The following is a 21,058-nucleotide window of genomic DNA, read 5'->3' on the forward strand; positions in this document are numbered from 1 at the left end:
GGCAAGTACGACCCAGAGGGCAGGGGGCAGAGGGAAGGGCTTAGGGGTTCAGCGACTGTGGCTCCGGGCAGAAGCATCTCCAAGTCTGTGGAGGCTCCGCTCTGTCCAGTGTCCTGTAACGCACCGAGCTGAAGCTATAGCTTCTGATGCCCCCTTCCCACCAATTTCGGACTCAGGGACCCCAACTGACTGGGGTGAAGGGGTCTCTCCCTGGGGAGAGGAACCAATGAATCATCTCTCTTGCCCCGTCCCCATTCCCCCATCATCTGCCCCCACTTGTCCTCCCTCTCCTGCCCTAGATCCCAAGGGGGAAAGGAATTTGAGCCAGAGGGGGCCAAGGGGAGAGCTAGTAGATCACTTTTACTATCCCGAGCTCTAGGACCCATCCTGACCTGGGTTCCAGGCACAGTTTCCCTCCCTGGATCCTTTCCCACCCTAGCTTACCTCGGGGAATTGGTGTTAGGTGTCCAGATGGGGGAACCGATTCTCTGCAGATCTTAAAGATGCCATTTCTGCTGCTTGGGATGACAGGAAGTCAAATGAGGCTCCAGAGATGGGCATAGATGACAGTCTCAGGGCCCCACCTGTTCCCCAGCCTCCCACTCTCGTGGGTCTACACGGTCTGTTTCCCAGCATCCAGTGAGACGTGCCCCAGACTGATTTCAGGAACGGGTAGGTGAGCAGAGAGGGACAGACAGTGGCAGGGGAGAAACTGATGGAGGGTTCGATAGGGTTGGGGCCAAGATTCCAAACCCCAGGCCAGGGTGTGGCTGGGTTGGAGGTTGAACTGCAGCCTGAAACCTCCCACACCCTAGTTCTTTTCCCTCCCCCTGAAAGTGGGGAGGCCCATGTCTCCTGAGAAAAGAGGATGGGGTGGGGGGGGTCCCAGGTTTTTCTGAGATGAGTCAAGTTGAAGCTTCCTGGATGATATGAGGGAGACCAACCTTGGAGTGGTGGAGGGAGCCTCAGAGATGGCAAGAGGAGGGGTGGGGGTGTTGGAAAGGAGACAGGGAAGTCAGGGTGAATCAGAGGGACTGGGGAGGATTGATGGGCTCCACTTTGCTTCTCCTTGAGTGGCCACCCCGTCTACCACAGGCTCTGCCTCAAACTGGGTGGAACCCTGGTTCAGTGGTTTTGTCTTCAGCTTCTATTGGGGTTTCCATGAGCTTCCCCAAAACAGCTATTTCCTCCCCAGAGGCTGCATGGCTGGATCACCCTACATGGGGGCAAGGGATGGGGTGTGTTGACCCCTTTGGTCTCTCAAGCCTATTTGATGATAGGGATATCTCACAGGGCCCCCCTCCTTTGGCCACCCCAGGAATTCTTTCATTAACTTTGAGCACGTCTAGTTTCTCTGTACCCCCCTGCTCAGACTCCCACTGAGAGAAAAGACAGATTGCCAAGAGGAGAAGAGCTCCCCTCTCCCTTTGCTTCCCATGCCCCTTCCAGAAGGCTGGAGGCTGCCAGCTGATGACTGATGCTGGGCATTGCCCTCCTTTCCTCCTCCCCCTTTGTCCTCCCTCCAGTCTCCTCCCACCCTCCATTCTGGTTCTATCATCATTAATTCATCAGCCCTGGCATCCCTAGCAGATAGACTCCAGTGTCAGGAGCCAGGAGGTAGGAGGGGAGAGAGGCGTTGGCATCCAGCCCAGTGGGAGCACCCATCGCCGAAGCAGTGGCAGAGGCTGTAAAGAGCTCAACACCTTCCCACTCCTCATCGTCAGGTCACATGCGTTCCATGAGATGAACAATAAGGAAGAGATCAGGGACATTAATAAAAGTGACTTTATTTAGATGTCCAGTGATATTCTGGGGTTGGGAGACCTGCTAAGTCCACATCCCCCTCCAGCACCCAGTGACCCATCTTCAGCTCAGACACAGAGGAGACCACTCTTCTCCCAAGGGAAAGGGTTCAGAGAGCCTGTCCGTGTATAAAGGAGAGAGCAGAGAGATGGGGCATCTCTGGGAAAAGAAGCAGGGTCCCCTAAGCCAGGGGGCTCCCCAACAGAGGGCAGAGGGAGAGGAGCCTGGGGCCAAGAGAGAGGCAGGAAGTGAGGGGTAGCTTCTCAGAAGAGGTGGAGAGAGGAGAGCAGGAGCCCACCGGGACCAGCCTCCCCTCGCCTCTCTCTGCACCCTCTACTCCAGCCCCCAGGGATGTGTCGTTGCTGCCCATACGTTCCAAGCTGTTTGCATCCTCTTCGCCTTCGCCCACCACTTCGTAGCCGGGGTCCTCCTTCTCCTGCCCAAAGCCCTTCTCATTCTCGAAGAGTCAGTTCAAACGTTCACACAGCGAAGCTTGGAGATCACTCAGCCAGGCAGAGGCTTCCTCCTCTGTGTTCCCACAGCCGCTGCCCCTCCCTCTGCGTGGGCTGTCGTACAGTCTACTGTCATTCCCTGTGCTGTCCCCCCCACCACTGTGGACTTGGGAGATTTGCGTCTCTGAGTCGAGCACAGAGTAGGCATCAAACACGCCAGGCACTACAGAGAGTGTTGGTTGAGAGAGAGAGATTGGGGTTTTTAGGGGAGACGGAGGAGGAAGGGGGTGGAATTCGGGGGATGGGATGGGGCTGCAGAGGAGGTAGAGAGGGTCAGAGGAGAGGGGCGGGCAGAGGGGGAGGCGTGTAGGCCAGGGGGCCGGAGGGTCGTCAGACCACCGTGCTGAGCGTGGACGAGTCCTCGGAGCGCACGGGCAGCACCGGGGCTCGCTTGAGGGGACGCCGGGTCTCCTCCCGGTTCTGCCACACGTAGTGGGCCAGATAAGCCACGACGAGCGCCAGCCAGCCCCCCATGGTGACCAGCAGGGCCACATCAGTGCTCCGCTGGGCGCCGCCCCGCCCCGTCCCACACAACTCTTCCTCCCCCACCAGCGGCAGGAACTCCTGCCCCACGAGGTCTGCGCGGGCGCCGGGGCCACACACAATGCCCGTACCAGTGCCCGGTGCCAGCCTCACCAGCCTCAGCACCTCCTGGAGGGCACAGTCACAGCGCCACGGGTTGGCAGACAGATTCACTTGGATCTGCAGGCCCACGAAGGCCTCTGCGGGCACCGAGACCAGCCGGTTGGCAGAGAGGTCGAGGTGCCGCAGTGTGCCCGCCAGGCCCCGGAACGCGGCCCCTGAGAGGTGGGCAAGGATATTATGGGACAGATCCAGTTCCTCCAGGACAGGCAGGTGCTGGAAGGCTCCAGCTGGCACGGATGCCAGCCGGTTGGCATCCAGGTAGAGCTTGCGTGTGTCGTTGGGGATGCCGGTGGGCACAGCGCTCAGGCCCGCCTGGCTGCAACGGAACGTCCGCTCACCAGCTTCTTCGGCCGCATAGCAGCCCCGAGGAGGTCCCCAGGGCCTGGGCACCGTGCCACCTGTGCCCATCACCAGCAGGAGAGACAGCAGGTGACTGGCTGGTGGGAGCATGGCGAAAGGTTGGCATAGTCCTGGAGTGGAGTAGGAGCTGGGGAAGAAAAGCCCCACAAAGGAAGAATGAGTCAAGAGAACTCCATCCCCCACAGCCAGCTCTGTCATCTGGAGGTCCCCCACAGGGGCTCTGTGGGCTGGGACCTTCCTTTGGGGGTTCACTCAGGTCTGGGTGACTTTGGCTTCTTCTTTGGGATTTAAGGCTCCTTTTTCAGGCCCTTTGGGTAAAAGGTCCCCGGGGCTCAAGGTTCTTGTAGCATTTCTTTGTTTCTGGAAGGCTAATCTATGAAGTCTCTTGGTCCAAGGCCCTGTTGGTCACTCTGGGTCTGGGGCCTTCCCAGTCTCTGCTGCCACCCATGTATTAATTTCTCTTACTGGAATAAAGTCTTTTTCTGCCAGCCTACCTGGGTGGCTGCCAGGTGGGCCCCGTGGGCACTAGAGGGCCAGGCTGGCACTCGTATGAAGGAGACAAGGAAGACAGACCAGCAGTCGGACTTCAGGGCATTCAGCTAGGCTAGGTGACAAAGGCCTGCTTTCTATGCCCATCTCCCCCTTTTCCTGGAGCACCCACCCCTCTGCCTGCCCCAGCTTTGTCCTCTCCACCCTGGTCTTCCTCCCCCATCCTCTCCCTCCTCCTCTCAACCTCTCACCCCTGTTGGTGGGAGAGCCTTCTTTGTGTCCTCTCCCCGGAAGTAGTCTGTCTCCCAGCTGGAGACCTGCTTCCTCCTCCAGAAGCCCTGTTTGCTCGTAGCTGCTGGAAATTGGGGGCTGGGGCCCCAGAGTGTTCGGTTTCCTGGCATGTGACTCCGGGCCCCAGGTGTCAGATACCTGAGCCATGGCCTGGCCAGGAGATGCCAAGACAGGGCAGATCCTGGACCCTGATGAACTCTGCCATGGGGAGACCAGGCCCCAGTTCCTTTCTCTGCCCCAGGCTCCCCTCCCAAGGCCTTGACATCGCCATCTTCTGTCCCTGCTCTCTGAGACAGGGCTGAGACTGCCTTCCAGAACCTCTGCCACTTGCCCAGAGTCTGGCCCTGCAGAAGGATCCCGGCTTGGCAGGCCTGGGGTGGGAGCGGGGGAAGCAGAATTAGGGTGGGCCCCATCTCACAGCCACTGCCTCCACCAGCTGTCTCCCCAATTCTGTCCCTCCCCCACTCTCCTTCTCTGTCCTTCTATTGTGCCCTGGGCCACCTTCTTCCGTGGTAAATGAACTTCCCTCAGCCTTTTCCTTGGAAAACTTGTCTTTCTCCAGAAGACCTCATCTTCTGGCTCCTCCCAAAGCTTTGGTGCCCGCCGCTTTTGCCTGGTAGAGGGCACTGTGGCTCAGTTTTCGTTTGTCGTCTGCACCGTTCGTGGATGGCCCCTCCAGGAGCTGGAAGGAGTTCTTCAAGGTGTCTGGAGTCTGATATGGTCACCTACAAGTTTTCTGGCTGATTTTCTGTTGTGGGTTGGAGCCGACTGTGGTTGTCTCTGTTTGCTGGAGCCCTGGGCTCCCAAGTTGGTCCTTTTAAGTCTCCCTCATATCTGGGAACCAGGGAGGGCTCGTTCCCCAGGGCCTCTTGATCTCTGATCTCAACCATCCTTTGCACCCCAAGCAACCCTGTTACAGCACCCTCTCCTAATGCAGTGAAAGGGAGCTGGGGAGTGGGGCGTCACAGGACACCTCCTTTCTTGCACGAAGGAGGCTGATGTCATGTGCCGTGGAGACCCTGCTAAGAAGGAAAACCTTGCTGGATTTTGTAAGAGACTATGAGTGACCAGAAGCAGACACATACTTTCAGGGCCCAGGGCAAAATGAAAATGTAGGGCCCCGTTGTTAAAAAACTTAGGAATTTCGAAACTGCAACAACAACTTGTAAAACCAAGCGCAGGGCCCTCCTGAGCGTGGGGCCCAGGGCTCTGTGGGACTGCCCGGGGCCGTGTGCCCACGAAGCTGGCCCTGGAGGTGACCTCTGAACAAGCAGTTTCAGAAGTGTGATGGGGGCCAGAAGCTGATATCGGATGATATCATCTCTGGAGACATTCACCACGGACTCATTCTTGTGACATCAACAGGGGCCCTTCTCAGACTCAACATTTGTCCAAGAAATCAGATAAGACACACTGTCTACACTTGGGCAGGAGAAGCGAAAACTCTGGCTGTGGGTTGTTTCTTAGTCGCTTGTTAGGCACTCTGCCACTGAATCCTTGGATGTCCATTTTGGGACTGTGGCTGAATGTGGAATAGCAAACATTTGGAATCCTACCCCTCACACGGTTCTTCTCTCACACTGGGCAGGAGTTTAGCTAAATAAGGCACAAGAAGCGAGCCTGGCTGTTGACAGAGTGATGTCCTTCTCAGACGAGGGCGGCTACCAAGAGAGAGTACGACGGGGGTGCCCAGCCCAGCAGCGGCAGGAGAAGCAGGCGATGTGTGTGGACAGGGGAGCATACTTGTGGTTAACTGAGGGTGGCTGAGGGCAGTGCTCAGTGGAGAAGGAATGGAGAGGAAGGGGGAACCCCGGGGGATGGTGCGTCGTGCAGGCTGGGGGTCGACAAGGCTGGGGCAGAGATTCTCTGCCATTCGTTCATCTGTTCCACGAGGATTTCCTGTGTGCCTCGTGTTCTAAGAACTGTGCTCATTGAAGGAGACACTGAGCCTGTTCTTCACCCAGATCAATGAAATTCAACTCTCTGTGGCTGGGGTCTCTCAAAAGCTCCCCAGGCATTTCTCATGGGCCTCCCGAGATGAGAACTGCTGGTCTAGAAGAAGACACGGACGTGTTGATACGTGTCTCCGCAGGCGTTCCGTGATGTCTTCCAGAACTGACGTGTGTACGAGGAGCTTCCAAACCCAGAGAGAGAATAAGGAACAGCGGCAGTGGCAGACTCTGACATTTTCCCTCTTCCCTCTTAGGACTTTTCAGCGGGGCCTGAGAACTGAGCTCATAACACAGACCAACGGGAGAAAAGCACACACATTTATGTAAGCTTTACGCGACCCAGGAGCCTCGCAAGGAAATGAGGACCTAAAAACGTGGCAAGTTGTGAATACTTTTATACTACACTGAATAAAGACAGGCAATGTGTGGAGAGGCTAGAGAAGGAGAAAGATTATTTTTAACAAGGTCTGTTTGTACAGAAATCTCTCAGCTTTGACTCCCCATCGAATGTTCCTTTTCTCCTGGTACCAGGAAGGCATTTTTCACATGGGAGTTTTGTCTCCTGTATTCAGAGGGGGAGAAAAGGGTGAGACTAGAATACCCTTCTTGCATCTGTTGGTTTTTTTTTTTTTTATGTGAATTGAGCTCAAAATCATCCTAATGCCAAAGTGGCATATTTTGGGGTGGGGTATTCTGCCCCCCTCAATATCTGTTCCTTATTTCCTTTCTTTCTACAACTCGCCGATTTGGGAGTAACAGTGTACTCAATCCCTCCTCATAGAGCCTGATTGGTCCTCGTGGTCTATCAGAAATCCTGTTGCCCATTTTCCCAGCTTCCTTTGTGGCCGGGGGTGGCCCAGTTCAATGACATCTAAGGGGAAGTCTGCTGAAGAGGTTTCTGGGACAGTCTGTGATTTGTTTATAAACGAGGATGGGCTAACCTCCCCTCCTCCCTACTGCTATCTCCCTGCTTTGAACGTGGAGGGTCAACCATAGCTGTCCTCTGACCATGAGGCAACAAAGCAGGAAGGAAAGGTCGAGAGCATCACTGAGAAGTTGGCCTAAATATCACTGAGCCACTTGCCCAACACTAGCAACCACCTGCTTCTTTCATTATGTGAGACAAATAAGCCCCGGCTCCAGTGATTTTCAACTTGGCCTCACGTTAGACTAGGGGAGGTTTTGAAAACCACCGGTGCCCGTGCCCACCACAGAGATTCTGATTAACTTGCTCTGGCATGTGTCCAGTGGATGGGGACTTTTAAAAGCTCCTTAGTTGACTCTCCTGGCAACTGAAGGTCGGAATCATTCCTTTGCTTGGGTTTTCTTTTGCTTTCAGCTGGGGGCATTCTTACCTGATATGCTGACTTCTCCAGGATATCAGGGAAGGCTTTACCAAGGAGTGACATCCGTGCTGGGTCTCCAAGGCTGAGTTCATCAGGTGGAGTAGTAGGGTACGAGCAAGAGCAGGGGAGTGCGAGCAGCTTTCGCTTCTCCTAGACTTCAGAATGAAGAGATGGTGTCAAAGGCTATGGTTGAAATGGAAAGGGACCAGATCCTTGTGGTTTTACTACCACGTAAGACTTGGGACTGGATTTAGTGGCTGGTAGATGAAGGGTTTTAAGATTAGCTTTGATGTTTCGATCACTTTCTGGTTGTGTGGCGGATGTATTGGTGGAGGAAAGACCAGGTGGGACGTGGTAAAGGCCTGAGCAGAAGCTATGGCACGGAACCAAAGGAGCAATGACTGGGGTGTTCCATTCTTCACCGTGACTTATGGGGTACATGGGAAAACCCTTGGACCGGGCCCAAGACCACTTTTGCCACTGCGTGCATCCCTCTCCAATCTCCTTGGACCTTTGCTTCTCTGGACATCATGTTCTCTGAGATCCCTTCCAGCCTGATGTTCAGTGTGTCTATGATGGTGGGGCAGGGAAGAGGTTGAGGCATGGCAGGGCCTGGCTCCCAAGTGTAGGGCCCAGAAGAGACGCCCACCCTGGTTGGGCTGAGTCCCAGCTCCTCTCTCCAAGGGTAGTAACTCCATGCCTCTGAGATGTGACCCTGGAGGAGAGAAAGTAGGCCTCCAGGTCCCTGCTCCCTGATGTGGAAAGTGTCCACATCCAGCCTGGAAAAGACGGATAATTGAAAGGAAAGGAGGAGGCCTAGATACTTTACCCGTCATGTCAGCCAGGGACTCATCTAATGCCAGTTTACTGGGCAGTGTACGCAGAAGAGGCAGCAAAGCCCTTTGCTGGAAATTTCCTCGTGGGAAATAGCAAAGGGGGTGTATACCCATCCATCTCTTGTTTATTCAACGCACACCTCCTGGGCCTCTTAGGTGTTGGGGATGCAGAGAGAGGTAAAATGTCCCCCAGACAATAGATGAAGCCAGGTTTGTACGTCTGATAGCCGAGGGGTGGGCTCTAGTTGGGGTGTTTGCAGAGGTCAGAGGACCCTGGAGGTCCGAGCAGTAGACTGTGCCTGGGCAGCTGGGGAAGGCTCCACAGAGAAGGTGACAGGTGAGGGTGGCCTTGAGGGATGAGTAAGAGTCTACCAAATGGAAAAGGCTAGGAGGCAAAAGCATTGTAGACCCAGCTAAGAGCCAGAAAGAGCAAGGTGTGTTCCGAGAATGGTTAGGAGCTCAGAGGGGGTGTATCTGGGACGTGCGGGTCAGGTCTGTCCTGCTGACATTCACTGAGAACCCACTGTGTGGAGGAAATACATATGAGTAAGTCATGGAGCAAGCAGCCGAGCAGGGGAAGCGGGTGTGTAGCAGATAACTTAAATATAGTGCCCTCAGTGCAGAGAGAAGTCTTTACAAGGCACCGAAGGTCAATGCATGAGCCACGCATTGGACAGGGGGTGTGGCCAGGAATGGGTTTTTGGAAGAAACGCCACTTCCTTAGCTCTGTGACCTCGGGCAGAATATTTAAACTCTCTGTACTGCAATTTTTCCATTTTAAAGTCAGGAAAATAAACACACAGGGCCATTTTAAAGATCAAAAGAGCCTATACATGTGAAGCCCTTTGCCCAATACCTGGAACACAGCAAACACTGCAGAAGTTAGCTGTTGTTATTACCGGTGGAGGAGCGGTCATTAGACAGGGGAGGAGGGTGATCTGGGGCAGTGGCCACCCAGGATTTCTGGAGAGGTGGGGCCTCCTAGGGGTAGTAATGCCATTGGCCGGGCACAAGGGGATTTTTTCTTAAACCTGTTTTCATATCTGTTTTTGATCTGTAATATTCGCAGTTTTCTAGCCTACTTTTTTTTTTCCAGGGGAGAAAATGTCAATGGTCCATATCAGAGAATATGCAGATTGAGGGGTGTCTAAAGAACAGCCCTGCTCTTGGTTCCCAGTCAGAGGTTTTGGTTCCCAGGCCTTGGCTCTGGGCCCGGAGGCCCTGGCCGGCTCCAGCCCTTTCTCTCTGCAGCCCCAAATAGCCAACCACAGGGCTGGGTGCGGGGTGCAGAGCGAGGGCCCCCTGGCATTGCTCCCTGTTTCTCACCATCTCAGTAGCTCTCACTCAGTGCTTCTTTGTCTGCTCGGCATCACTGCCCCCCTCCCCACCACTGCCACCCCAGGCCTGGGGTGCCCCCCACCCAAACCCAAACCCCACTGCCAAGGAAATAAACAGCTCTTTTCTTCATTGCACTTGGTCTGGGCGTGACCCTCCTTCAGGAAGGAGGGAGGTGAGGTGGGGGGGGGCGGTGAAAGAATGAATCGGAGGGGATTCTGGAGGGGAGTAGGGGGCAGTAGGAGTGGAGAGGTACCCCACTCCCCCGCCCGCCCGCAGTCAGGGAAAGGGGCTCTGTTTCTTGATGTCCCACCTCCTCACTTCCCATGCACTGCCATCATCTCGGGAATGTGTTCCCAGTTTATGACCCCGCCCATGTTTGCTATCTCAGCCCACATGGCTGTATCTGCAGCGAGCAGAGGCCACGCCACCCTGCCAGATGGAAACGCCAAGGCTGGGGAATGTGTCTATCTCAGCAGACTAAGGAGCTCCCAGAGGGCAGGAGAGCCTGTGAGAGTGGCTCCCTCTGTTTTCAAAACACACACACATTTCATAAAACATTGAAAACTCATAATCTCACATTACACAAGGTTTGAAACTGGAGCAGGAAGAAGATGACCCCAACCCCTCCACCCTAACACAAGATCTGTTTTTATTTTGTTGAATTTCCACAGCTGCGTAAAGTAGATGCTCAAACATCCTTCAAATGTCGGCTGGATTAATAAAAAGTAACACAGAGCGCTTAGTAGGTGCCAGGAATTGCTGTAAGTGCTTCACACTTACGGAGCCATTTAAGCTTCACAACGACATGAGGTGGGCATGACCGTGATCATCCCCATTTCCATGAACTGAAACACAGAGAGGTTCAGTGACTTGCCTCAGGTCACACAGCTGGTGAGGACGAGAGCTGGTTGTTGAACCCGTAGCAGCTGGCGCCAGGATCTAACCAATGGTGCTGCTCTGTTTTTTCCTATCATCACTGTTATCATCACCTGCATAGACAGGTTTATAAAAGCTTTTATTACGGACAGTTTCAAACATAAAAAAGCAGAAAAAATAATAAAAGGAATCTCATGCCCCATCTCTCAGTGTCAATAATTATCACCTCACGGTCCATCTTGCTTCTTGTATTTATTCCTCCAAGTCCCTACGCCCAGATCATTTTGAAGCAAATCCAGTCATCATGTCATTTCCTCCACGTATGTTTTAGTATATATATCTCCAAAAGAAAAGGAAGACTTTTTATTTAAAAAAATCACCACAAGGCCATATCATGCCTTAAACATTATTATTCCTTAAAATCATCGATTTGTATAGTCAGGATTCACATTTCCACGATAACTTACTAAAATCCTTTTTTTTTTTTTTTAAGTTAGTTTGCTTGAAACAGGGTCCAGATATGGCCTTTGGTTGACAGACTGCTTAATTTGTTTTGATCTGTAAGTCTCTCCCTCTCCTTTTTCCCTTCTAATTTATTTGTTAAGGGATTGGATGTTTGTTCTAGTTTCCCTGTTCCTAGATTTTGCTGACTGCGTCCCTGGAGAATACTCATGCTATTTTTTCCCCCTGATCTTTTCATATAACCTAGCAAACATTTTCCTATACTGCCCCATGGTTTTTCAGGACCACTAACTATATAGCTTTACCCTATGCCGTCTGATGGACGCACTATCACATATTTTTTAAAGATTTTATTTATTTATTTATTTATTTATTTATTTATTTATTTATTTGACAGGGAGAGAGAGAGAGAGCACAAGCAGGGGGAGCAGCAGAGGGAGAAGGAAAAGTAGACACCTGGCTGAGCAGGGAGCCCGATGTGGGGACCCCATCCCAGGACCCTGGGATCATGACCTGAGCCAAAGGCAGACACTTAACCGACTGAGCCACCCAGGTGGCCCTCCATAATATTTTTCTTGGGCATTTAGGTTGCTTTCTGTTTTCCACTATTATAAACAACAACAACAACAGCGCAGGAATGGACATTCTCCCACATAGTACATGGGGCGTACTTCCTTAAAATATGCTACCGGAAATGGAATCACGGCTCTAAGGCCTGAGTGATTTTTCAGCCTCTTGGCACATATTACCAATTGTTTGTCCGAGGGGTTGTGTATTCCCCAGAACCACATAAGAGTGCGGTCACTCATTCTGAACAGTACGTAGGCCTATTCATGGCTAAAGGATGTTTGGTAAAGACAGGGTAATTATGAGGGCAGAGAGCTAGAGAAGGAGAAAGATGATGACAGGGACTCAGGCTAAATTCAGCAGAAAGTGATCTACAATTTACCACAGACCTAGAGTGAGTCAGAACTCTGTTCATTCTCATTGTGGAAAAAAAAAACAAACCTCGATAACAGGAGTTATTAATAGGGCATGGCATGTCGGGTAATCTTTCCGTTAGACTATGCATTAGTCAGGCCCTTATTTGAGACGTGGACCCAGTCTGGGTCTTTGAACTTCACAGAGATCTGAGGAAGCTGGCAAAGATCCAGACAGCTCGATCAACTTGAGGGACGATGGAAGAATTCCATAGAAGAGTCAAAGGAATCAAGCAGGCTCGCTTTGGAAAAAATAAAGACATCTTTCTTGCCTCAATTCTGGGAGGTTTCTGTAGCAAGGCCAATACTCAGTTGTTTGCTTAAGTCTTCTGAAGGCTGACTACAAAAAAGGGGCTCCCACGAAGCAGGAGAAACTTTTGTATACGGTTGAACTTTTTCAGACTTTGGGGTGATTATTTTGGTCTTGGGACGACTGCTCTTTGGCCATTGGCCCTGGAAAGATTTGAGAAGCTTCCTGTGCTCCTGCTCTGAGTGGTTCAGATATCCACCTGCTTCCCACTAGGTGCCTCTGGGGGTCCCCTCCAGCTTTGTGATGACTTTCCTGGCAGTCGCCTGGGGAAGGGTAGGTGAGGTGTCAGAGAACTGCTCCCCAGTTTCCCTGGGCCAGCATTCTCCTTTCTGGCCCCTCACATTCATTCAGGGTGTGTTTACAGCCGGTCAGGTTGGCATGTCATGACGTCATCTGATCCTGCTATTCCAGCCCTACGGTTCAGAGCGGACTTAGAAGCTGGGTGGGGATAGTGAAAATGACTCAAACAAGGCCTTTTTGGTGACATGGAGAGTGGGACTGACCCAGGAGACCTCAAGGCCATTTAGTCCAAACTCCTAGGGAATAGCTTCCTACACGCAACAGGTGCTTTACCTACATTCCTTTGAATTCTCACAACCTTGGAGGTAGGGTTTCACAGGTGTGGAATCGGAGATTAAGACAAGTTATTTGCTCGGGGTCACACTGCTGGTAAAAAAGTGCCTGTTATGCTGGCCTGACAATAAGATCTGTGCCCTTGCCTTTGGGGCATACAGCGGAGAAAATTGTGGCCCAGAGGGGTGGAGCCTCCCACCCAAAGCCACACAAGCTGACCTGGGACTAGAATTTAGGCTCCTAACTATTTATCATGGAGTCTTCCCAAGACACGTGGTGTCTTCTGACGCCTAATGTGGGGAGGCCGAGGATGTGGGTTGGCAGCCTGGTCCAAGTTAACTGAAGAGTAGCCAGGCTCTGGACAAATGCTGTCCATAGGCTGCATTCTCTGTCCTCCAGACTCTTCTCCTAACCAACGTCGTGAGAAACCAGCTTCCAGGAGGGCCTGGCAGGGCAATGGACCCTGCTAGGCTGTTTCTCATAGAGCCAATATATAGCCAGGGCAGAGCCAGCGGGGCGTAGTGAAAACACTCTGACGTGGGGTCGAATCTCTGGGTTCTGGTCCATGCTGGGACCCAGCAGGGACCTATGGCAAGTCACTTAAAACTCTGAATTTCCTTCTAATATATAGGGACGCTTGGGTGGCTCAGTCGGTTAAGCGTCTGCCTTCGGCTGGGGTCCTGATCCCAGGATCCTGGGATAGAGTCCCACATCGGGCTCCTTCCTCGGTGGGGAGCCTGCTTCTCCCTCTGCCTGTCGCTCCCCCTACTTGTGCTCTCTCTCTGACAAATAAATAAATAAAATCTTTAAAAACCCCAAAACCTCTGATCTCAAAACCAGGCAAGAGTAAACCTCACTTGGAGCGCGCGGACGCAAAAGCAGGAATTACTACACGCCAAAGCAATACCATCTGCTGTCAGTTTCGCGTGCTACTGAGACATCTAGCCCTGCGGCCCCAGCGAGACCAAGACAGCAGCGGGCGGCGCCGGGGGGAAACGCGGGCGGACGACGACGACTACAACTCCCAGGAGGCACCGGGCGGGCCCGTACGCGGGCCAAGGGAGAAACTACAACTCCCAGGAGGCACCCGGCGGGCCGGCGCTGGGCGGTGACGTCGCGGGGGCCGGCGCGGGGCGCTGATTCGGCCGGAGCTGCCAGCGGGGTGGCTGCCGCCGTGGGTTGTTACAGCTGGTGCAGCAGCAGCGGCCCCGGCCCCCGGGCACCCCTCCTGGGCCCTAGACCGCCGGCCCTGTACGGTGAGTCCGGGCGAGCGGCTTCGGGGTGGCCGAACCGGGAGCCTCCTCTTGGGGCTAGAGGTGGGGCGGGAAAGAAGGTGGGGGCTGCTGGGGAAGCGCCCCGGGCTGGAGGGGACCCGGGCAGGGTGAGCGGAGGTGGGAGGGGGTGCAACAGCAGAGGGGGTGCATCAGCCGAAGGGATGCCCACAGGGGAAGGTGGAGGCGGGAGACCGAATCTGGGGAGTCGGGAGGAGTGCTCGGGCTGGGGGAGGGGGCGGGGAGAGGCTGGGCTTCGGGGATAAAGGTTTGGCCGCCTCCAGGGCTGGGTGAACGCGTGGAGGTGGGGGTGGGGCTTCGGGCCGGGCCGGGCCGGCTCCGAGTGCGAGGTCCCAGGCTGGCGAGCGGAGCGGGAGGCCCCTCTTCGGCTTGAGGTCCCGCTCCGAAAATCCCAACAATAGCATAGACTCCACCTCCTTGTTTCACCCTTTTCCCCAGCTAGTGGGGGTTCGCCCCGGTACTAGCCGTCTTTCCATTCCCACGGCCCTCGCGAGTCCGGGAGGCAGGGCCAGAGCTGAGAGGTGAGTGACTGTGGCCCTGCGGGCTGGGCGGTGGGCAGAACGAAAATGGCATTGTGGAGAGCTGCCAGAGTCTCCCCGTTGGGCTTGGATGTTTTGTGCTCCTCATCGAGAAGGCAGAAGGTTTGCTGCTTAAAGGGCTGCCCTTACTTGGGGGAAAGAAGGGGAAGCGCTCACCTGGCAGCTGTCCTGGGGCGCGCTGTGGCCCGCGCTTAGGTGCCAGACTGACAGGCTGGGCAGGGATATTTGTGTGCGCGCAGCCGGTGGGGGAGGGGGGGCGGTGGTGAAGGGAGGGAAGGAGTAAAAAAGAGCTACCAGCAAGAAAGTAGTTAACAGAACAGAGTTGCTGCAGGCTTTGGTTTGAGACAGGTTATGAAACCACATCAGGCACCGCCACGGCAGCCACCTGCCAGCTAGGGCAACAGAACTTTTCAGCCTCAGCTGCTGTAGACTTACTCTGCCTCTGCCAGGTTCTTCTCCCTGTTTCTTCCCTCTGGGCAATGGGCAGTTGTTTTTGTTGTTGTTGTTGTTGTTGGTTTTTTTTGTTTTGTTTTGTTTCTTTTAACTAACGATATGGACCCTTAGTCACACAAACCTCTTAGGAGGGTTTTCTGGCTGCCATCGTTTTCTTAGTTTCTTGATTTCTTCTGTCTTTTGGGGCATCTTTTAGGATTTCTGCTGCCAGGGCAGCTAGTGTTCAGTCTTCAGGAAGACGCTTCTGAGGGTACCAGTTAGGTCCTAAGTCTAGGCCCCTCCTTAGACTCATTGATCTTCATTGTATGCCCTGTTTGAGCAAGAAACGAGTGTAGGATGATCCGGGATTCAGCAAAGCCCTTGGTACTGCTGGACAGAATACCAGGGACAGCTACATGTCTCTGCACTCCTATACCTTTGTATGTCTAGGTTAGGGAGAAGTGGGGAGGGGCAGCAGTTTCTGGTCAGACTGGGGGAGCTCTGTGGCTCTCTTTAGTAGTAAGTCCTTCAGAGGCCTTAGCCAGCTCCCCACCGCCCCAGGCTTTTGCTTAGTATGTGTCCCAGGAGCCGTGTTAGGGCAAATGAAGCTCCAAGGCCTTGGGAAGGTAAACAACCGAGCCAGTCCCGGTTTTCTAGTTCCTTGGGTTTCTGTTAGGCCCAATTATCCAGCCTAATGGGCTGAGCTGATGGGCCCCAGGAGCATTACTTCTAGGTGCACCCTGGGCCATCTCACGCGTGTTTGCATGTGGGGAAGGTGTGTTGTGGGTCACACTTCCCCTGAGGTCTCTTAGCTTGGAGCTCTCTGAGAAGAGGAAACTTGTTCTCATTATTCTGGAAGTAAGGAACTGATCCTTGAGAATCCTGGCTCCCACACAGGCTTGGCTGTGATCCTAGCCAGAGATGGATAGAAGCGGAATCTGAGGGGGGTTGTTGCAGCAGGGGGAGGGGGGTGGCCTTCTGGCTACTTTCCGGATACCCCATCTGTGACCCCTTTCTGCACCCCCAGGAAAGATGGGGTTGTTACCATGGTGATGACCTAAGGTCTTTATCAGGCAGGACCTTCCCTCACCTAGGGAGATGAGTCAGTACAAAGGCAGTCTGTTCCCACCTCCTGCTGGTTCCAGGGCCCTTAGGGATCTGGGGACAGCCAGCCCTAGACCAGGGGCTGCTCATTCCCCTCCTTCCGTGCATGCAGGAATGCAACTGGGTTGCATTGTTTCTGGGGCATCAAGGGCAGCCCTGCTGGTTCCTCGTGCTGCAGGGCTTCTGCCCCTGGAGCTGGGCAAGGGGCAGCATGGTGCAGGTGCTGGCAAAAGAGGCTGAAGTGAGGCTGCGCGGGCAGAGAGGACAGGGGGCAGGAGACAGGCCCCAGATGTGGTTTTTGTGTCCTTGGGAGGGGGGTGTTGATGTGGGTTTCAGCGACCCATGGGAGCCGTAGAAGTTGGCCACGTTGTCCACCCTCACCCTCCTGTGACGGGGAAAAGGGCCCTGGTGGTTTGGCAGTGGAGTGGGTGGCATCACAAGGGTTAGCCTGAGTGGCTGCCAAATGGATTAAACATCCCGCATGAGTTGTTTGTGTCACCAAGAAAGAGGCCTCCAAGTCTGGGCAGAGGTTGTCCCTAGTCTGCTGTCTTCTCCTTTCTTCCCTCTCTCCCTCTTTCCGCTCTGTCAGTTTTCCTGGTTCGGGGTGGGGAGAAACCCAGGATTGGGGAATTAGGGGAGGGGGTGGAAGCAATAACCCCTAAATACAGCATCTACAGCTGCGCGTTCTCACAGGCCCCGCCCTCTTTTGTTCATTCTAGTGGTGCGGGGAGCTCAGAGGTAGGAGATGCCCCATATCAGGCCCTCCGCAAGACAGTCCAGCAGGGGTTATGTTGCGTGATTCTGAGGGGACAGGCCTCTTCTCCCCTCCCCTGGGCCTTGTGGAAAGAGGGCCCTCATGGGAATGCTCTGGAAGATGAGATTGGAGAACAGGCAGTGGTTTCTTTGCTCTGGGCTGGATGGCTCTGGATGACCTATCCACCCAGGCAGTCCCAGTGCCTGGAGGGGCACCGTCCCGATTGGCCAGTGTGTGGGGCGACCTGGTGTTTATCCCAGCGCGGCAATGGGAAATGAATGGAGTTAAGTCCACACGGCCTTTCTTGGGCCGCTTCGCTTGAGAATCAAAGCAGCAGAACTGCCTGGAGTTGTTGGGGAGAGCAGAGCCTCCCACCCCGCGGGATTTGGATGGCGTGAGGGGGCAGGGAAGTGGTGTGACCTGTCTCTCCTGTGCTGCTTGTTTGCAGAGCAGCGGCAGGAGAGGGGCGGCAGGATGAACGTGGGCACGGCGCACAGTGAGGTGAACCCCAACACGCGGGTGATGAACAGCCGCGGCATCTGGCTGTCCTATGTGTTGGCCATCGGGCTTCTCCATGTCGTTCTGCTCAGCATCCCCTTTGTCAGCGTGCCTGTCGTCTGGACCCTCACCAACCTCATCCACAACATGGTGAGGGCCCACCCCGGCCGTGTGCGCTGCTCTCTGGTGGGGCTGGGGAGTGGGACGGGCCCCCCAGACGTGGGCCACATCTGTCACCGGAGCCCAGACCTCATCTCTGCCTCCCTCCGACTTCTGGGTTCCAGCCGTGTGCACTCTGAGAAGAGGACAGGAGGGGGTGGCCTGTGGACCTGGAGGGAAGGCCACTGGGAGCTGAACCAAGGGCTCCAGAGAGTCCCCAGGCACCCAGCCTGGCACAGAAACGGCCCTCTCCCAAGTCCAGATCTCGGCCATCTTCCACCCTGGCCCCTCTGCTCCCTCAGCCCATGCTCGATCGCTTGTACCCAAGCGGGGCCCGTGGCTTGTCCCCAGCTAGCTGGCCCGGCGAAGCTCCTACTGGGCCAGAGGAGCATTTCTGCAGCTAAGTTCTCCCCGTGCCTTATCCCCATGCCAGGCCTGCCCTCTCACCCAGTGGATCCCCTTCTTCTCCTGCCAGGCTCCCAGCTGCTCCGTCCTGACCTCCAGCCCGCTGCCCCCTGCCCCTCAGAGGGAGGCTCCACGTAACACAGGGCCCACTTGTCTGACGGGGGCGGAGGAGCTGAGCGGGAGGGCCCTCTGCCTCTAGTGTCCTCTGACGAAGGCCCCTCCCTCCAGGGCATGTACATCTTCCTGCACACGGTGAAGGGGACACCCTTCGAGACTCCGGACCAGGGCAAGGCGAGGTTGCTAACGCACTGGGAGCAGATGGACTACGGGGTCCAGTTCACAGCCTCCCGGAAGTTCCTAACCATCACACCCATCGTGCTGTGAGTGCCTGGAGTAGAGAAAGACGCCAGCAGGCCGGCCAAGGCCTGGGGAACCCTGGGCCCTGCCAGGCTTAAACCTGCCCCCTGCTCTGGCTTTCGGCATGGGAATGAGCAGAGGAAGGGAAGTTGGAGGATCCCCGGGTCCTCTGCTGGGCTCAGGCCTTGCGCCTCCCTGGCCCTGTCTTTCACCAGATGGGCCTTCCTGCCTGCCAGGGATGGAAGCCCCCAGACCTGGGGTCAAGTGAGGGGACTGGGTTGGGAGGGACCCCTTTAACCAGGGAGATCTTGCCACCCTGCTTCTGTTCCGGGAGTCTTTCCCATAACTCCTCAGCTAGCAGGGATCTGCCACTCCCCACCCGGCAGTGAGGGAGGAAGGGCTCCTCCAAACAGAGTCTTACGCCTCTTCCCAACCTTCCCACCCAGGTACTTCCTCACCAGCTTCTATACCAAGTATGACCAGATCCATTTCGTCCTCAACACCGTGTCCTTGATGAGTGTGCTCATCCCCAAACTGCCCCAGCTCCACGGGGTCCGGATTTTTGGAATCAATAAGTACTGAGGGTGCAGCCCCTTCCCCTGCCTGGCCGGCGCGGGAGGGGCAGGAGCCTGTGCTGCCAAGCCGAAGACAGAAGGAGCCTCTGGATCCTGCTAGAGCTAGGGCTCGAGCCTCGGGGCCCTCGTTTCCCCCCTCACTCCCCCTGGTAGCCAACTTGGAGTAGCGTGTAGTGGGGTTCGGGTGGGCACCCCCAGGTCTCTGACCCTTTCTGATTTTTTTGATCTTTTCCTTTTGCCTTTTGGATCGAGACTTCGCGGGGGCAGTCACAGAATGGGCTGGGCTCCCGGCTGAAGGCAGACCTGTGAGGTTGGGACAAGAGCAACCCCCTGCTCACTTGCTCACCCTCAGACTGCTAAAGCACTTTAACCCCTGCAAGGGGAGCAGGGGGACGGTACAGCTTCTGGATGGTTCCACTTTAATTCTTAAGTCTTTAGGATGACAGTGTGTGCTCGGATATATAAAAGCAAGCACGTGACGGGGCCTCATCCCTCCGGTAGAGAGCTGTCTGTTGCAAGTCTCATGCTTTTGGCAGCTCCCCTACAACCCCCCCCCCCCCCCCCGGTACTGCATTGGAGTGGGGAGGGTAAGGAGAGGGATGGTGGGGCCGGGTGTGGATGGCCTGGTCCCAGAGGGAGTCGCGTCCACTCTTATCTTGGCCCTGGTGGCGGTGGGGAGGGCGGTTGGGGCAGGGGCGGATGGTGAATTGAGACTTGGAAGAAGGGGCCACATAGCTGCAGAGATTGGTGTGAGGGAGGAGGATGGGGATAGAAGCCTTTGGGAAGTGGTCAGGATGGGGGCAGGCTCAGAGTTCATTTGCCTGAGGCATGGTGGTGATAATAGGATGGGAGGCTGGGGTGGGGGGCGGTTAGAGCTCCTGGGTTAGGTGGGGGGCGGTTAGAGCTCCTGGGTTAGCGTGAAGGGTGGAGAGGGGTTGAAGAGGCCTGTGAGTCATCGTTAGCTCGGGTCCAGTTCGACACTGCCTTGTGCGGTGGTGTGAGGGCTGTGGGGAAACTGGGACACGTGGTGAGTGGTAGAGCCCTTCTCAGCCTCCACCTGGTAACCTCCCCATGCAGACCAGAGCTGGTGCAGGGCCACTTGTGTGGCATGTACCTGTGGGGCTCTGGGGCCACCCCCAAATGGGGCACATGGACCACAGAATAGTCCCTGCCCAAGCGGGATAGCGGAAGGAGTCAGGAATGACCTGCGGGCACTGTCTCCCCAGCCTGGGGGCGGGAGATGTGGGGCAGGAACCTGAGAGGAGCCGCCTTTCTTCCCTTCCCAGTCTGACCAGGGTCTGTGTTACTTTTGAAAAGGTGTGGGTGTCCGTGCCCCCTCCCAGGGCCCTGAGGGAGGAGGGGAGGTCATTGGTCCCGTTTCCTGCCTCCTGGTTCCCCCGCTGTATCACCCCATGTATCATAGGGAACTTTCACCTCAAAATCTTTCTAAGCAATGTGTGAATAGGATTTTTACTCCCTTTGTACAGTATTCTGAGAGACGCAAATAAAGGACAATGTGTTCCTGTTTCCCCTGAGTCTGGCCTCGGCTTCCTGGAGGGCCCCGGGGGAGGGGGCAGGGGCAGTGTGGGAGCATCGGGGACCCTCTGCCTGGATGGCGGGAGGGGTCTGGGGCTGCGGCTCTTCCTGCTGCCCTCCCCCGCAGAGCAAGCCTGAGGGGCTGGGAGGGAACTGGCAGAGGCAGCAGCCGGCCAGAGGGCAGAATTCTGCTCGTGACTTGCCTGGCTGTTCCTCTGAACTTACACCTCTGGTCTCCTGAGGCCGCGCTGGCAGAGGATGGCTCGTGCGTGGCCAGGGAGGGGTCAGTGACTTCGTGAATGAAGCCGGAGTCCCGAGGGGTCCCAGTCCTTTCCTCAGGGTGCTTTCCCTCCGTTCTCACTTCTCTTCCCTCAGTGCTCCTTCCCTGGGACGCTGCCTTTCCTCCTGTCCTTTCCAGTCTTTGGGGGAATCTGTGCCTCCTCTCCTCTCGTTTAGGCCCCACAGGGCCAGGAAAGGAGGGAGTCCTTTGGTGAAGGAACGCGGATCTTTGGGGTTCTGGGCCTTTCACTCTGCAGGATCAGGTGCTGTTCCTGAGACAGGTGTGAAGTCCTGGGGGGAAGGAGGAGCCGCCCAGGGCCGTCTGGGCCCCTCTCTGGCTCTGGGCCCGCCTCAG

The 21,058-nt window shown here is 55.4% G+C and overlaps 2 protein-coding genes and 1 long non-coding RNA gene across 7 annotated transcripts in view; 2 read left to right on the top strand and 1 right to left on the bottom strand.

The window, feature by feature from the left end:
* LOC123781832 (uncharacterized) overlaps window positions 1–13,767 on the top strand; it is a 34,144-nt gene extending 20,377 nt beyond the window's left edge. The window contains exons 4-5 of one of the 2 annotated variants that reach the window (XR_015721295.1): window positions 6,307–6,436; window positions 13,621–13,767. This is a non-coding gene — a long non-coding RNA (uncharacterized LOC123781832). Of the gene's footprint in view, window positions 1–6,306; window positions 6,789–13,620 lie in introns of those variants that run through there. The other variant, XR_006776820.2, reaches the window with a different exon arrangement.
* Window positions 1,542–14,824, bottom strand: LRRC3C (leucine rich repeat containing 3C). 2 transcript variants are annotated; one of them, XM_045781571.2, is made up of 4 exons: window positions 14,761–14,824; window positions 10,447–10,561; window positions 7,408–7,548; window positions 1,542–3,447 (listed from the first exon to the last, which is right to left on the bottom strand). In XM_045781571.2, the coding sequence occupies exons 3-4, from the start codon at window positions 7,488–7,490 to the stop codon at window positions 2,646–2,648; spliced, it is 885 nt and encodes a 294-aa protein (XP_045637527.2). In that variant the 5' UTR covers window positions 7,491–7,548; window positions 10,447–10,561; window positions 14,761–14,824; the 3' UTR covers window positions 1,542–2,645. The 2 variants fall into 2 exon arrangements, with proteins under 2 accessions (XP_045637527.2, XP_045637526.2); XM_045781570.2 differs by having other exon boundaries at window positions 7,408–7,553.
* ORMDL3 (ORMDL sphingolipid biosynthesis regulator 3) lies at window positions 13,872–19,451 on the top strand. Of its 3 annotated transcripts, XM_045781573.2 has the most exons (5): window positions 13,917–14,029; window positions 14,504–14,586; window positions 17,343–17,542; window positions 18,185–18,336; window positions 18,760–19,451. In XM_045781573.2, exons 3-5 carry the CDS (start codon window positions 17,369–17,371, stop codon window positions 18,893–18,895), a joined length of 462 nt encoding a protein of 153 aa, XP_045637529.1. In that variant the 5' UTR covers window positions 13,917–14,029; window positions 14,504–14,586; window positions 17,343–17,368; the 3' UTR covers window positions 18,896–19,451. The 3 variants fall into 3 exon arrangements, with proteins under 3 accessions (XP_045637528.1, XP_045637529.1, XP_087710562.1); XM_045781572.2 differs by lacking the exon at window positions 14,504–14,586 and having other exon boundaries at window positions 13,872–14,029; XM_087854436.1 differs by lacking the exon at window positions 13,917–14,029 and having other exon boundaries at window positions 14,360–14,586.
* The last annotated feature ends 1,607 nt before the right edge of the window (window positions 19,452–21,058 follow it).

The sequence above is a fragment of the Ursus americanus genome, chromosome 23, assembly GCF_024610735.1.
Source record: "Ursus americanus isolate L20-20 chromosome 23, mUrsAme1.1.p, whole genome shotgun sequence".
Classification (NCBI taxonomy): domain Eukaryota; kingdom Metazoa; phylum Chordata; class Mammalia; order Carnivora; family Ursidae; genus Ursus; species Ursus americanus.